Genomic DNA, 16726 nt, shown 5'->3' on the forward strand with positions numbered 1-16726 from the left:
ATGCTAGATATTATCTCCATTGTGTGAAAGTTGAGTGTTTTCTATATAAAGCACAATCAAAACCTGCTCAAGACTTAACTGAAATAAAAAGTATCACACACACATGCGCAGTCATTTATCAGCTAAAACACAAACGCTCACATCAGCTAGCTACTAGGGACGGAGCTTACTTTTCCACTCTTAAAAAAGCAAATAACAAAAACAAATAATGTAGTGGCTTACCCTGCTGAGCTCCCTTCATCCTCGTCTGTGACTCCATGTTCTGGTTGTGTTTGCCGCCTCACCATCGTGGTGCTCTCATGCCTATATCACTTTTGCAAAGTTTGAAAGTGACGCACGTATTTGTTTTGGGAAGTGTGGGGTCTTCCCACACTTTTGCGGATTTCGGTCGAACTGTTAGCTCCATATCCGTTATGCTCTCCGACTCGCGCTGCAAGTGACATCATTGGCTCCTCGATGTGCTGACTCATAAATCGCGCGACACGACAAACCGATGAACGAATTCGCTGGCAACGCTTTTAATCGTTGATTTTAATTGATTTCAATCAATTCTTTGTTGCTACCCCAATATATTCATGGATTAATATGTGTATGTTATATATACATATATATGTATATATACACACACACACATTTGTTTAAAATTAGTCATGTGGTGTTTTTTGTTTGTTTCAATGGTAGTTTTTTTGTCAACTTGGTCCTTTTGCTTTATCATTGTTCTCAGCGAAGGGATGCTGCTGGAAATGTGAATTTCCCTGCGGGGATGAATAAAGTGTCTATCTATCTCTATCTATCTATTAAATTTCAAAAGGCATCAAAAAGTCTTAAAAGTTCTTGAATTTAACTTGTCTTAAGATGTAGGAACCATGTGTACAGAACATTCTGACTTCTTAATAAGTGGTAAACCCGTTTGTCGTGGGAGCAATATGGAATGTGACTCATTAATTCTGTAAAATAGTGTTTTTCAGTTGGATTGGGATTAAGAATAGAAGTGGACTCGTTAGGTTACCATGGGGCTTCAGACTCTGTGGGTGTGATGACATACCTAACTTGACACTCCTTTCTTAGGTACCTGTTCACGCTTTTCACACATTTCTTTTCTTGTGTTTACTTTCTTTTACACAGAACTCCCTGCACAGAGCGGCCAGGGAACCCAATATGATAATCCCCTTTGGGGACACCCTTCATGTGATAGAAGTGCCACAAGTGCTGAAACTTCCACTTATGCTACTTGCAGTGAACCACTGATCATTGATCAGAAGGACACAGAGGCTTGGCCTTCTGTAAGTTCTAGCCAGATCAAGGTCCCTCAAGCAAGATGCTCTTTGGAGACTGACCCGGGTCTCTTGGCCAGCAGCAGTAGCGCTTGTAGTACCAGTTGTAGTAGTACAAGTAGTAATTGTAATTGGTGCTCTATTACGAGTATGGCCTCTGGGGCCAACAACCTGACAGGCAACTTTTCTGTCAACCACTTAAGCAGTAAGGTGAACACTGGACTCAGCCCTGTCAATCATACTGGAACCAACATGCACTCAAACCAGGTTGCAGCCAATCGCTGGGGCTCTGGGTCTGGCCTGCCTCAGTCCTCGGTGGGAAGTGAAGGGAAAAATGATATTCCAGCGGTAGGCGTGGGCAGCAGAGGTTGGGGCTCTTCATCATCCTCCAACACTAACTGTAACTTAAACTTAAACCCTAATGCTAATCCTTCTGCTTGGCCTGTGTTGGGCCATGATGCAGTTGCAGTAGGGGCAGGCAGCTCTGGGGGTGCCAATACAACTTCACCACCCCCCTCTACACCAAATTCATGTAATCTTACTGGCCCCCCATCATCCCAAAACACCACCTATACTGGAGCCAACACGAACACTAAATCCTCTGGTATTGGCAGTGCCTGGGGTAGCATAATGAACTCTGATGTTGCGGAGTCAAACTCTTCACCATCCGCAAATGTGTCTTTCAGTTCAGAACCTCAAAACCTTAAAACTGATGGACCAAATCATATCAAGAACTTGGAACAACCCAATCCTACACACCACTTGCCTAGTTGGGGCAATGCATCTGGAGGTCTGGCTGGATTGGGTCAACAGCAATCGGGGACGAAGCAGGTTAATGGAGAAGAGAATACATCTGTTTGGGGAATTGATGGCAACTCAAAGGTACCGTCATCCAAAGGGCTGTCAGGCTGGGACTCTGGGTGGAGCCAGGGCGGGAGTACAACAGCAAATTCTGGAACCTGGGGTGAGCAGTCCAGTGGAGACTGGGGCAAAAAGCAAACTGAAGATGCCCAGGGAGGCTGGGATGGCACCAGTTCTCCTCCCCAGGATACACTGACTGGTTCTTGGAACAAAGCTGCGAGCACAACAGCTGCCAGTGAAGGAAGTGGTGACAGCATGGACGGACATCCAGGGTCCAAACACCATTCATCCAGAGATGCCACTGCTCCTCTGTTGCCTGCCCAGGATCTTGACCCACGGGTGCTATGCAACACTGGATGGGGACAGACTCCCGTTCGCCAACACACATCATGGGACATGGACAATACTAAAACAAAAAATGACGTTGCCACTGAATCATGGGATTCTCAAACTGGTCCGAGTGATGTCCAAGGGCTTGCCAATGATAACATCAATCCTCTGCAAAGAACTGAAACTGGAAGCAAAAACGATATGCCTGCTCCTCTGGGAGCTTCAGGTTGGGGAGGAAATATAGCTGCTAGCAACCAGCCCAGCTCAGGCTGGGGCGATCAACCCAATACTATTAAACCTCCAAGTGACCCAGGTGGCTGGGGAAATCTACCAAAAGGAGTTCCAACCTCTACACTTGCAAAGAATTGTGGGCAAACTTGGGGAGAGGAGCGGTCCAAAGGATGGGAAGATTGTCATAGCAAGCCAGTAACCCAAAACTGGGGGGAGCAACCTAAAGCACCCCACGGCTGGAGCAATAGTGGGGTGAGCAATTCTGCAAATGACTGGGGGGAAACTGAAGAGAGAAAAAAGAATCCCCCCAACTCTGCCTGGGAGGGGGAGTCAGGCGGTTGGAAGGAAACACCTCGCGGTTGGGGAATGTCCTCATCAGGGCAAGGGATGTCAAGTACTGGAGGCAAAACAGGCTGGGGAGAGACCGTTAGTCCACGTCCAAGTTGTCCTCCCCAAGGATGGGTTGGTAAATCTCAGGATGGACCCACTGGCAGCATTGGAGGGGGTATTGGTTCCTGGAGTGGCTCTGGCGCTGTCAAGCAGGGCTGTAAGCAAGAGTCCTCTGCTGAACCTACTGGTTGGGAGGAGCCATCGCCGCCTTCAATCCGACGCAAGTTGGAGATAGATGATGGTACATCTGCTTGGGGTGATCCAGGTACCTATAATAAATCAGTCAACCTGTGGGACAGAAACAATCCAGGAATGTCCCAAGCTAAAACTACCACTGGAGGCAATAACTCAGTAGGCCCGAACAGCAGTCAACCACACGCTCATAATCGCCTTTATCAAGGACAACATGCACCTTTGCAGAATCATTGCCCGAATTCTCCGAATCCAGGACACACCAGTGGACCCATGGAACCTGTTGTGCAGCACCATTCAGGTTCATCTCACAACAGGGGCCCAAAGATAACTCAAGGTAAGAAGTAATGATCGACATAACTCTCATTCATTTTTTTTCTTGTAAAATGTGTGGTTCAAAACATCTGAAGGACAATGATGAACATATGAGTAAATCAAATGCTGGATACTATACTCTATTCCACACATAACATTTAACTTACCAAACATTAAGTGTGGCTATGTTTAATTATTACTGTATACTTTTTTTCCCGATAGCTTTTACTTGCCATTCAAAGTAAATGTGCCAACTGCAAAAAAGGATCAGTTAGGGCAGTGCACTGTTAAGCTCCAAGCTGTTGATTGACTTAAAGGTAATATCTTGACCTTGCTGGCTCTTTTTAGATTCACAACTAATAAGCTACTCAAATAAGATAAACTGTCATCCTCTTCACATTACACAATATGAGTCATATCTGTCCAGCATGTCTTACTTTAAGCTCCAGTAGCCAATGGAATAAATACAACAATAGTGTCGACAACCCATTTCACTATGTTTTATAAGTGACAATTAACAGTTTTAGGGCAATATCAGATGCATGTCTTTCTTATAAGCGAAATTCTGTAATATTTGAGAACTTATGAGCTCAATTTGTTTAGCAGATATGTCTTGTGACTTTTGACACTTCATTCAGCATGCTGTCTTAATAGCTATATGTGAAATCTATTTGCTATGACGTAAATCCAGCAGTGACTCCTAAAATCCAAGACCAGAAAGGGGTTTGTCTTTTTTTTAAATCAATATGGTTCTTGGTTTTGTCACATTAAAAATTAGCATCCTTTAAGTCACCCTTTTTCCCCTCACTAAACTCTTCCTGGCACTGCTGCAGACGCACAAACGATAGTGCTCCTATCATGCCAAAGTTCATCAGGCTGTGCCATCTCTTGAATGGCCATTTATTCCATACTGTCACCGTCCTGTTACTCGAAACACAGGATGAAGGTTTCCCTGCATGGCTAAATTTATAAAGATAGATTTGTTTTTATGTCAACTCCGCCTTAAGTGACATGTTTCAAAACGTACACAAAAGATTTGACTGAAAGGGGTACCAATCACTAAGCCACCTAAAAAAAACGTTTACTATTATGTTATATTTTTGTCCCCATCAGGCTGGGGTGAACTCTCCAGCTCCCACACGAAACCAGAAAATTCTTGGGGGGAATGTCCGCATTCAGCAGTCAACGTAGACAATGGTACATCTGCCTGGGGAAAACCTACTGGGGGCCCCACAGGTTGGGGTGACTGCAACCCTGACAACTTCAAGATGGGAAACCCAGCTATGACAGCTGCATCTTGCAAACCCGGTAAATAGCTGATCAAATTAGAGGTTTTTAATGACATTTTCCAGTCATTGCTGTACACTGATGTTCTTATTCTTGCTGGAGAATTAAGGCAGGGTCATCAGCATGTTTATAGCAATGCTGGACACATGGTTTTAACAAATCTAGTGTGACCCCTAGTGGCTGAATACTGTGACACAGTAAAAGTGTCCATTGTAGCAAGAACCTTTTTTTTACACGTTTATTTGATTACTTTTTTTCATCCCCAGGCCCCAAATTTATGAAAGATGGATGGGGAGGTGGTGGGGATGAAATGAGCCTCTCAGGCGGTCAGTGGGACGCAGATGACAGAGACATGTGGAATGGTAGCCCTTCCCAGGAAAGCAACCCCTCCACCAACTCTTGGGGAAACGTACCCAAAAAGATACCACAAAAGGTATGGGGCTAATTTACAAAAAAACACCTTACCCACGGTGAACACCTGCTATTTTTAATAATTTGCTGTTATGGTCATTACAGGTCAAAGTTTCAGGGAAGCCAGAAGACACCTGGATTATGAATCGTCTTCTTAAACAGCTGACTGATATGGGATTCCCGGTAACTTCATAATGCAATCCCATGTCACAGTTTTACATTTTTAAGTAACATTCTAATGTGTTGTTGTTGGCTTCACATAGTATATCATGCTATTACTGTATGTATTTTCCCTGACTTCTGATGCGTTTCTTAGCGGGATCCATCAGAGGAAGCTTTAAAGGCCAACAACATGAACCTGGACCAGGCCATGAGTGCCCTGCTAGAGAAAAAGACTGAGCTGGACAAGCGGGGAATGGGGTTGGCAGGCCACGACTATAACAATGGACTCATCAACAAACCCCTGAGCTCAACTCGACCGCCGCTTCTCTCCAAAGAACCTTCCACGGATCCTCGCTCACCCTATATGGATAAAGTGAGTCAGATGTTCACAAAAGTGGATGATTACCTAAGAAAAGAAATACTGACCTAAACCTTTTTCCCGGACTATTGTAATGTGATCTGTCAGATATTTGTTTATATGAAAAGCCTGCTGACATTAAAAATATTTTTCTTCTGACAAGGGCTGAATTACAATACATTGTCTTTATTTTGAGTCAGTATTTGCATAGTAAATTGTGAATTCTTAAAGTACAGTAATCCCTTGTTTTTTGCAGAAGTTGCGTTCCAAAAATGTCCAGCGATATCCAAAACCCGCAGAGTAAAAACCTTTTGTTTTAATGTATCAGTAACATGTAATATATGACTGTAACAAAATAACAACTATTGATCTTCAAATTAAAACACAGAACACAGAATTGCACATGAATGAATGGTCTTTTCATTAATACTCACTGAACAATAATACGACTAATTTGGTAGGCTTATTTTTTCAGTGCAAGAAAGCGTTGTTAGGAGTGGCCTGTTTGCTGCAGGCTAGCCTCGGTAATCTTTGGGTAGAGCCAGGACTCCATGCTGATTAATATAAAGAGTCACAGATGTAGTGGATTCTCGGGACTTGTAGCTCTAGGTTCTTCATTTAATGGGTAACGGATTTTGCAAGATGCAGGCTAGGCATAGTTGGCTTGTTACGCTACTGCTTTACGGACGCTGCCTCAGTCTTTATTGGACCCGAAAACAAAGCACCTGCTGGTTATCAGCATTTCTTTGCGCACTTCTGACTTTTCTCAGAGTCCTTTTTAATTGATGGATTTCTTTTCAATGTAACAAGTCGCTGAAATACTAGATGTAGCCATGTATGTTTTGGGTGGGTGGACACATTGACTTGTGCGCTTCCTTCCCTGGCTGTTTGACTGATACATACACCAACTTTATCACAGTTGCGTACACAGACTGTCACGCCCACCCTACACGCAGTCACATCCTTCCGTTTGCAGTGTGTTGTCTGCTGCAGAACACAATCCACGATGAAAATCAGCCAAGTATCGAAATGTAAAAGTAAACCGCGATACAGCGAGGGATTACTATATGTATCGATAAGCATTTAACCCTGCTGTCTGACTTGTATTCATGGCCATGCAAGAAAGGCAAAGTTTTAAAGGGAATACAACATGTGAATATGTTGATATCTTTTTCAGCAAATGCAAAGTGGAATGCTTGGTGGTGGAGCAGCAATAGCACGGTCCATGCCTCAGCCGCCTCCTCAGCCGCCAGTGCCGCCTCTCGGTTCATCGCAGCCTAGTCTACGGGCTCAAGTGCCTCAGTTTCTCTCCCCTCAGGTACACATTTGAAAACCAACTGTCCCTTCATTTCGATTGCTGAGCGCGCAATTGACCTTGAGAAACAACATACTGTAAATGTCACTGGCATGTCAGTGCAGTTCGCTCACTGAAACATGTTTTGAACTTATTGATCCACAGGTTCAAGCACAGCTCTTACAGTTTGCAGCAAAAAATATTGGTCTGAATCCTGCACTTTTAACCTCGCCAATAAACCCTCAACATATGACACTTTTGAATCAACTCTACCAGCTGCAACTGGTGAGTGTCATTCAGAATCATCTCAACTTTTTACACGCCCTCAAGGTTTGCTATTCTTACAACCAGTCCGCGAAAGTTTAAGCTCTTTTAACTGTATACATGTTTACAAGGAGTGCATCATATTTGCGGCACAAAGAAATCCGCCCAAAATGACTAAAAGTGAAAATAATACTGAAAACAGGCTTCTGAAGAACAATATTGTGATAACATCAGGTCTAAAGGAAGCTGTGCAAAGCTGGCTTTTGCTCAGTGGGGAGTTTGTGAACATCGCAGCGGCTTATTTCTTATACTTTTGCACGAGAGAATGAAAGATGAGGTCAAAACGGGAACTATGCCTATTTATAGCAACAAGATATCTTCTCAAAAGTTTGCGTGGGCCTCGGCTCTTACATTTTTGATAGCCACTAGCTGTACTTTGACTATTGTTTACATGTTAACTGTCTGCAGTTTTAATTTGTAAACATGTTTTTGTGTTTGACATTGAATGAATGTCGCTAAAGTAGAACGGCTGCTGCTAATCGATGCACATTAAGGATTTAATTTACAATTATTATTATTATTTTAATTACCAATTGAAGTTATCGGCAATGACAAAAGCTCCTTCGGGGTGGGAGACCTAATGTTTGGTAATTGCAGCGAGCTAAAGATTTATCGCTATGCTAATATTAGCAGCCGCTATACCAATAAATACAGTTATCTCCGTTAGGAGATAAAAGGGTCTCCAGGATACTGCTAGAACCTCTGTTGGGTGAATAATGTATGTTTATGACCTTGCTGTTATTACGCCACTCGTTATGCACGTAAGTGCATAGTGCCCTCTTCTGCTTTTGCCGAAGTCTTCATCATGGTCCTGCCAACGTAGCAAGCCGCCTTCCAGTTGTACTGCAGCGGTGGGGATTCCTGGGGGAAACCATGTCTGTAATGATAAGGACTTAGCAATTTTGAACCTAGCCGTTTGTAGCAATCTGTAACTCCAATTATCCATCTTGTAGCCGAAGGATCTGTGGTTAATCAGAAAAATGCTCAGGGGTGCTGGTCTGTGCCGTAGCATTCATAGTCTACCATCCAGGCCCGGCAACTGCTCCCTCAGCCATGTTCATTCCTTGTAAGTGAACCATCCACGGAGATCCCAAGGCTCTCTGGATGTCCCTTGGGATATTTTGGGTCTTGTAGAAGTTGTCAAAAACGTTTAAATCAAATCTCAATCCCAGGTGATGAGCTGTTTGTTACTGTAGGTATTGTGGGCCCGTACATATCCAACAGAGAGAGTATTCTTGCTACTTAGAAATGAGACCAATTATTTGTACATGTTTGACCTGCAGGCTTATCAGCGTTTACAAATTCAGCAGCAGATGCTGCAGGCCCAGCGCAATGTTTCTGGACCCATTCGACAACAAGAGCAGCAAGTAAGTACACATTCCTCTCACTTTTCATTCCTTGAACGTTTTCACATGATCCATGTTAACAGACAAAAGTGGTTTGGTTCAAAACTTTCATACTGTTTTTACCAGGTTGCACGTACAATCAATAACATGCAGCAGCAGATCCAACAGCACCAACGTCAGCTGGCTCAAGCTCTGCTTATGAAACAGCAGCTACAACAGCAGCCGCCCCATTCCCACACGGGTCTACATCATAGCGGGACCAAATCCAACCATGAGTCATTTTCGGGCCACCCTCAGGCTCCGGGCCTCTCTGACCTGCAGACCAAAGAGCCTCAGCCTTCTCAAAGCACTTACAGCCCTTACTCTCTTTGTGAGTACCACATACTTTATAAGGTGCACTAGATTTTTAGGCGCACCACCAAAAAAGTATTTTGTGATATTTTTTCATATATAAGGTGCTTTGGACTACAAGATGCATTAAATTGAAACTACTGTCATGGCTAGGGTTGTACTATAAACAATAAAATGCCGTATTTGTGCATTGTTTGATCAGTCAGAATGTAACAACTGATTACAATACAACACAAATACATCGTTTTGAGTACAACTGTTATCAAACCAAGATCATGTTGTGGAGTGCACCAGATCCTATCCACTAGACCCCAAAGGGATGCAGATGAAAAGGCATGAATTCTCATCTCATTTGCAAATGTCAACACCATCTTTAGTCACAGTACCAGATATTTTAGAGTAGAGAAAGTGTTGTAGCTTTGTAATTTACAAACATTTTGATTAAGTCACTTGTTGATTTCTACTTTCTGGGTGATCGAATTACTTCCCACAATGTCCTTACTGTCATCTAGTTCAGAATTCTGCCATCCATGTCCCTAGTGGCTTGGTGGTTAGGAATTGGTGCTGATACCATTGCTACCCCGTTCAATCCCTGTTGCCACCATAAAATGTATTTCTAATTTTAATTCAATTTTTTAAGGCACACGTTCAAATTTATGTCCAATTTTGGGTTTTTGAGTGCACCTTCTGGCCCGGAAATGCGGCGGTCCCGTTTTAGATATAGGTAGTGCAAGGATGCACTAATCTTTGAAGTAACAAAGATTAATATCATTCCCCAGCTGGACTGAATCCAAACATGAATGTAAACTGCATGGAGGTGGGTATGTCTATGAAGGATCCACCCCAGGCCCAATCACGCCTTTCACAGTGGACACACCCCAACTCAATGGAAAGCCTCTCTGGAAGCTCCTCCCCTTTGGAACCTAACCTGAGCAAACATGGTAATAACATTTAAGAAGGAACCGCATTTAGTATACATGCATAAGTCTTGTAGTGCCACAATTTTTGAAAGCGAAATTGACAAACTGCTTCTGCAAACTAGTCCATGTTTGTGTTGTATTACATTTTAGGTACCAACCTTGGTCCACCTGGAAAGCCCCCTCAGCTGGACGACTCTTGCAGCCCTTATAACATGATGTCTAGCTCTGAGTCTCCCACCAGCCCACTGGTGCCCCCAGACAGCTGGGGGCAAGGTAAGACCAGCAGTGACAAGATGGCCAATGGGACTAATATCAACTGGCCACCGGGTATGATTGTTATTGAAATGAGCCTCGCGATTACCAAACAAATGAATATTATTCACTCATTTTGTTCCAAACTTTTCTGTAACATTTTACAGAGTTTTGCCCAGGAGTACCCTGGAAGGGTCTCCAAAATATTGACCCCGAGACAGACCCCAACATGACGCCTGGTAGTGTCCTGAGTGGTCCTACAATCAATACTAACATCCAAGATGTCAACCGCTACCTGTTAAGAGACAGAAGTGCAGGTGAGAGTCCAATAAAGTTGAGCAAAATGCAGTTTTATGAGGAAGGCAGTTTTTAATTTTTTTCCCAATAATACATTTGGGTTCCAATTATGTAAGCGCCGGCACTGTACTCCGCTTTTTTCTCTTTAGTATTCCATCTTTCTGCTAAAATCTGCTTTTCCAATCATTGCTTGAATTCATAAATTCTCTTCTGTTCTTCTGCATCATTTCGTTTGCCTTTCTTTGATTCCATGCGCCTTCTACTACTTTCCCTTATTTGTTTTTGTCTATTCTTTGTGCGCTGTCATCGGCTCAGGCTCTTCTCCCACTTCATCTCAGAACGAGGCTCTGCCTCCCTCTTCTGATTGGTCAGTCAGTGCCTACACTAGCTCGTTCAGTCTGTCATCCCCGGAGGCAGACGAAACAGGTACAAGACTCCCCATTTTCTCCTTGCTTCATATCGTCCTTGCTGTTCAAAAGACTTATTGACTTGATGACTTTTTGTCATCTATAATTTTTCAATGAATGGAAAGTTTACAAAGTGTGGAATTTTTTTTCTTAAAATGCCCAAAAAGAGATACGTATTTTTCTAAATGGCAGTGACGATATGGAAGTTCATAAAAAAAAAAAAAAAAACGATTGCAAGCCAATCCTATCCTTTACCTGCGTGTACTTTGACGCCATGATGATTATCCCCATCATTAAATGGAGAGCACCCCCGGCCTTTCTCTCAAGTCATTGAACCTGATTACGTCAGCCTCATTCCTGCTCCCATCCTGAGATCTTGCCTCCTACAGTGCACAACCCCTTGTGGTGGTGGTGACCCTCCCTTTTACTTGTGCATGGGAAAACAAGACAACTTGTTTTCATCCTGTAATTACATCTACCTTTCTATTTGATTTAGGCCATAGGGTAAGAGTTTAATTTACATTAAAGATTAATAGCCTGCTTGGTCAAAAATAAAATATTTAAAATGATTTTGACATGTATTCCGCACTATAAGGCGCGCCCACCAAAAATACTCTTTTATGTGAATTCTTTCATATATAAGGCGCACCAGACTTTAAGGGGTATGGAATTAAAATTTATTAGGGCTAGAGTTAGATATTAAATATAAAGTGCCGTATTTGCGGATTGATAAGTCTGAATACATCACTGATCACAATTGCTTAACACAGGATGCATCGGAATCGAACCCAAATTGTGGCGCAGAGTGCACCAGATCCTATTGACTTGACAAGTAGAGATACGAGTGACACATTCTTGTTATTATTGGGCCGGGTTGCAAGAATATATTCAGACATTGAACCTGTCTGTTGTACAGCCGACTTGCAAATTATTTGGGATGCACACGAGATTCTGAACTGAATAGCATTATGGGAAGTAAGTCTGTTGTTCTGTACTGAATACATTGAATGGCCTTGTCGGAAGTGATTTGGTCGTCCTTAAACATATATAAAGACATGGCCAAATGTATTCAAATTGTTTGTCAATTAAGATGCTTAGTTTAAGCTGAGAAAAGTTAAAGAACTTTTTCTCTACTCTTACCATATCTGGTACCGTGATAAGAAATAGTGTGATAATGAAATAAGATCTATTTCCTTTTCATCTGTCGTCATCCCTAGTGGAAAGGATCTGGCGCTCTCCATTCTGTGATCTGGTTTTGATCCCTGCTGCATTCAATGTGCGATTGTGAACAACCATACATGTCCCTTGCGGCCCTGTGGAATCTGTGCTCTTACCATTGTTATGCAATTGTGGTCAGCAATATCAACTGATTGATAACTGCACAAATATGGTAACATTTCCAATTTTGTCTGCATTTGAGGCGTACAGGTTTTTATTGCGCACTATCAAATCTCTGGCCATTTTGAGGTTTTTGGGTGCGTCTTTATAGTCTGAATAATACAGTACTTTTAAACGTTTTACAGTCAGCTGTTGATGTACTGGAAATATAGGATCTCAGAACCAGGTGGAAAGTAAAATATATCTTGAAGATTTACTAATAAGTTTGATGCCTGTCATCTGCTTTATTTGTTTGTCTTGTAACGCATAGTGTTGTATTCATCCAGGTAAACTGTCAGAGATGAAATCCACTTGGTCCCCGGGTCCCATCTCCCACAGTCAGGCCTCCATTTCCCATGACATGTGGAAAGTTCCACAGGGGCCACGAAGCAGCTCTACTGCCCCCTCCCGTCCTCCGCCTGGCCTCACAAACACCAAGCTGTCCTCAACGTGGGGGGGCAACTCTCTGGGTCTGTCACAAGGCTGGAGCAGCGCTTACACCACGGGTAGGTCACACAGTCTTGTAGGCCTTGGAATACTTAAAATAGGGATCGACAATTTGTTAAAAAAAAAAACATAAGACCGAAAAAAGGACATGGCTCCAGCTGAACGAAATTTGCAAGTCTTACAAAAAGGGGATTCATACATAATACTGAGTCTGTGTTGAGTACATTTATACAACATTGTAAAACGTTACATATGTTTTCTGTCGTGTTTGTCTTTCTACAGAAACCATATTTTTGAAAAAAAACGGTTGTCCTCCATCTTTCTTCATTTTGACTTGGAATATACACGTGAAATAATAATCAAAAGATGGAAAACATGTTTCAGGTTTTTGCATATTCTATCTGTCATTTTCTCGTCAACTTAACAATAATGCCCATTTATTTGGTTTATTTTGATCTGTTGAACCCTTCAAACATGACTCTGAGAGTTTCTTTCGACCCATGCACAAAAACAGGAACTTGGAAATTAAACCATATGCCTAATCAAGGATTTATATTTTTCCCCTGAAGCACACTTAAAGATAACTCCAAAAACATTTGTAACTGTCACACAATCCCAAGGAAATCTAATAAACTAACAAAATGAGTGAATAAAGCATACGCTCCACTTTAGATGTCCCTTCTCAAGGTTTCTTCATCTTCCTCATGTGGAGGTTTTTGAGTTTTTCCTTGCCCTCATGTAGGATTTAGATCAGGGGATGGTGTAATAGTCGTCTGTGGTTTGCAATAATCTGTGGTCTGTGCAGCCGTTTGAGACTCTTTGTGATTAAGGGCTATACAAATAAACATGACTTGACTTGACGTATTTCCTTTTGTGAAGATTATATAAAATTTGTTAAGTAAAATGTAAAATTTTAGGGATTCATAATCTTTATCACGATGTTTATCATACAAATGACAGCAAAAATATTACAAGTATTAATGTACATTACATAATACAGAGACCCTCAAAACTTCACACTTCAGTTTTGGTTCACTACACGCACTGGGAAGAAAATATTTATAAAAAAATCCAGCAGTTACTTCCCGCACCAACAAGGATTGTTTCAGGCAGCCAAGAGTCGAGCTGATTGGCCATTCAAATAAAAAAATAAATTAAAAAAGATTAAAAAAATCAACAAATGCTTCCTGCACCACCGGCAAACTAATTGGCCAACAGCTCTTAAATTGAGTTATACGATGATGATTCGCCAATTAATATCAAAGCATCTTATCATACTGTACTGTAACCGGACACCTGTTCTGCGTTACTTTCTGCATCTCGCTGAGGACAATTTGCGTCTCACGCATTCGTCATGCCGTCTAAATGATGCTCCTGCCAAACCCTTTGCTCCATCTCTGCCTCTCTCTCTCCATATCCCTCTCTCTCGCCCTCTTCCTCTCCAAGTCTGCTCTAAAGAAGGCTGCGATGTAAAGTGTGACACTACTTTGCGTATCTTCACTTTCCGCGGGTGGTTCTGGTCCCCATCAAACGCAAAAAAACGAGGGATCTCTAAATTGGAATATTCTATTTTGTAGAACAACTTGGTCGCATTTAAATTCTACCTCTCCATTATGAGTGCAAAGCAGCAGTGTACTCCTCAGTTACTGGAGCACTATTATACATGGCTCAGAATTGTGTTCAGCACAGGCTGTATGGTGTTTTAAACTTTAATAAGTACAATCGGTTATGACCAGAACGTTTGTCCTGTGGCCTGTTTTAAAGCCATCAATATTCGACATCTCCGTTGTCTAAAGTCATCCAATTTACCAAATAAATCATCAACGGAATGATCCACTCATTAAAAATGTGCAAGGGCGTCATTATTTTATCTTTGTTTGTCTCTGCTTATTGGGACAAAAGTTGTTTATGCACTCCCGTCCCAAATGGGTTGATAAGACGGTTTCCTTTGTTCTGCAGTGGGCACCACGTGGAGTACAGACAGCTCCACCAGGACCAGTAGCTGGTTAGTTCTGAGGAACCTTACGCCACAGGTATGGAGACTTCTGCATCCGCTGTGCCTGTGAGCATGCCCACTTGGGATGATGATATACTGTTGACTAGGGCTGCAACGATTAGTCAATGGTGTCGACAAAAAATAGTCGATAATAGAATTCATTGTCAACTTCTATCGCCAGACGTGTTTTTCCAACTGACTGAGGCTTCACTACATTTATATCCTGGTAATCTCTGCTGATGGTCGCACATGTGCAGTTCGGCATCTGTTTTGAGCGGTAGCATTTGAGACACTTAACCACTAGGGTCGTAGAGGCACCATTTCCTGTCATGTGTCTTGGGCAAGTACATCCTGGTGGCTCCCATTCCTCTCCAGGCCAACTTGTGTTACCAGGGACTTTTCGCGTGTCATGCGATTGTACTTACCACTGCACTATGGAAACACGGGGATATTTAACAGTTCCCTTGATTTTGAATTTAAGAAAAAAATGATCTTTTGATATTATTTGATTATCCAACTAACCTTTTTAATAGTTGGTGACTAGTCAACTATTAAACAGGGTTCATACAGGTGTTTGAAATCCTTGAAAATGCTCAAGGATGGAAAAGTGTTTGAATTTTTGGTGAAGTTCTCATAAATGCTTTAAATTGTTGCCAGGTTTCTTAAAGTCTGCTTAAAAATGACGTTGACACTGCTCTCTGGTGGCTTCGCTTTGCTGTTGCATTTTGGCTTCCCTCTTAATTAATGGCAGCTGGCATGAGATTGTATGGCGTTTTCGTTTGAGGCGTCATTTGCCCCAATGGGTCACACCCAAGAGGACCGGCTTAAAAGGGTGGTGTCCGTAATTTCAAAATATTCTACTTGCTGATGCCATCTTCTGGCTGAAATCTTCATTGCACCATCTGTCACACTGCTTGTATGGCGCATGCACGTATGTGCTTTCTTAGACACTCTCGAATAAATGTTTCTTTTTTGAGATTTGTGTTGACATTTGGACTGTATTTGAAACAGTCCTTTTCTTACACTTGGTAATTTCATCCTGGAATAAAATAAAATCTCTTGCACACGCATGAAATCACTCTCCACCCCAAACCCCCCTGCCTCCTTTTCTCCAGCGTGATGTGCTCCGTGGCTGGAAAGAAGTAAGATAAAAGCAGATAAGCGTGATGTAAAAATCTATATAAAGGCTCTTTGAACTCAGTTGGGCATTGTTAACATATACTTAATACAGAAAATATTTAAATGTAATTTTTTTTTTAAGGAGACTTACTGAACAACCCACACCACTTTTGAGGTAGTGTTTCCCAGTGGTAAATTGTAATGGGAAGAACTTCCTGCAACCGAATGTAAGCTACATATTACTGTCATTTTTACTCAACACCTATATGGGGAGAAATTTGTCTCAAAAATATTTTCACACATTTTGTTTGATCCAAAAACATATTTGCAATTTACTTCTGATCAAAAAAATCATATGTTTTGACAAATGCACAGGCAAAATGAAAAATCGCGTTTGTAAATCAGATATATTTGTGGATACACGATTCGCACTGGAGTTCTTCTTTTAATGGTACTGGAGAAATTGTAAAATTGGCTTTGGAAGTCCTTAAAAAGTACTCGATAGTGGCCACTAAAAAGGGGTACGAACCCTACTTAAAATAATCGTTAATTGTTGACCGAACGCTCTCTGCCTGCAGATCGACGGCTCAACTCTGCGTACACTGTGCATGCAGCACGGCCCGCTCATCACATTCCACCTCAACTTGACACAGGGCAACGCTGTGGTTCGTTACAGCTCCAAGGACGAAGCTGCCAAGGCTCAGAAGTCCTTGCACATGTATGTTTATTGTATGCCCAAGGCCATTAGTCAATGCAAGTTTTTTGATTGGCTCATGTCCTTGTGT

The 16726-nt window shown here is 42.1% G+C and overlaps 1 protein-coding gene across 1 annotated transcript in view; it reads left to right on the top strand.

Annotated features, from left to right (window-relative positions):
* The window catches only part of LOC148374102 (trinucleotide repeat-containing gene 6C protein-like), an 81382-nt gene that overhangs the window by 57473 nt on the left and 7183 nt on the right, over window positions 1-16726 (top strand). The window contains exons 4-19 of the mRNA XM_088320725.1: window positions 1126-3615; window positions 4707-4901; window positions 5147-5313; window positions 5397-5474; window positions 5608-5826; window positions 6989-7129; window positions 7271-7390; window positions 8713-8796; window positions 8902-9145; window positions 9906-10067; window positions 10197-10373; window positions 10466-10615; window positions 10911-11021; window positions 12667-12885; window positions 14786-14859; window positions 16520-16659. Of these exons, the coding sequence (XP_088176851.1) occupies window positions 1126-3615; window positions 4707-4901; window positions 5147-5313; window positions 5397-5474; window positions 5608-5826; window positions 6989-7129; window positions 7271-7390; window positions 8713-8796; window positions 8902-9145; window positions 9906-10067; window positions 10197-10373; window positions 10466-10615; window positions 10911-11021; window positions 12667-12885; window positions 14786-14859; window positions 16520-16659 (4771 nt within the window). The remainder of the gene's footprint in view (window positions 1-1125; window positions 3616-4706; window positions 4902-5146; window positions 5314-5396; window positions 5475-5607; window positions 5827-6988; window positions 7130-7270; window positions 7391-8712; window positions 8797-8901; window positions 9146-9905; window positions 10068-10196; window positions 10374-10465; window positions 10616-10910; window positions 11022-12666; window positions 12886-14785; window positions 14860-16519; window positions 16660-16726) is intronic.

This window comes from Urocampus carinirostris, chromosome 1 (genome assembly GCF_059441175.1).
Source record: "Urocampus carinirostris isolate Australia breed hairy pipefish chromosome 1, RoL_Ucar_1.0, whole genome shotgun sequence".
NCBI lineage: Eukaryota > Metazoa > Chordata > Actinopteri > Syngnathiformes > Syngnathidae > Urocampus > Urocampus carinirostris.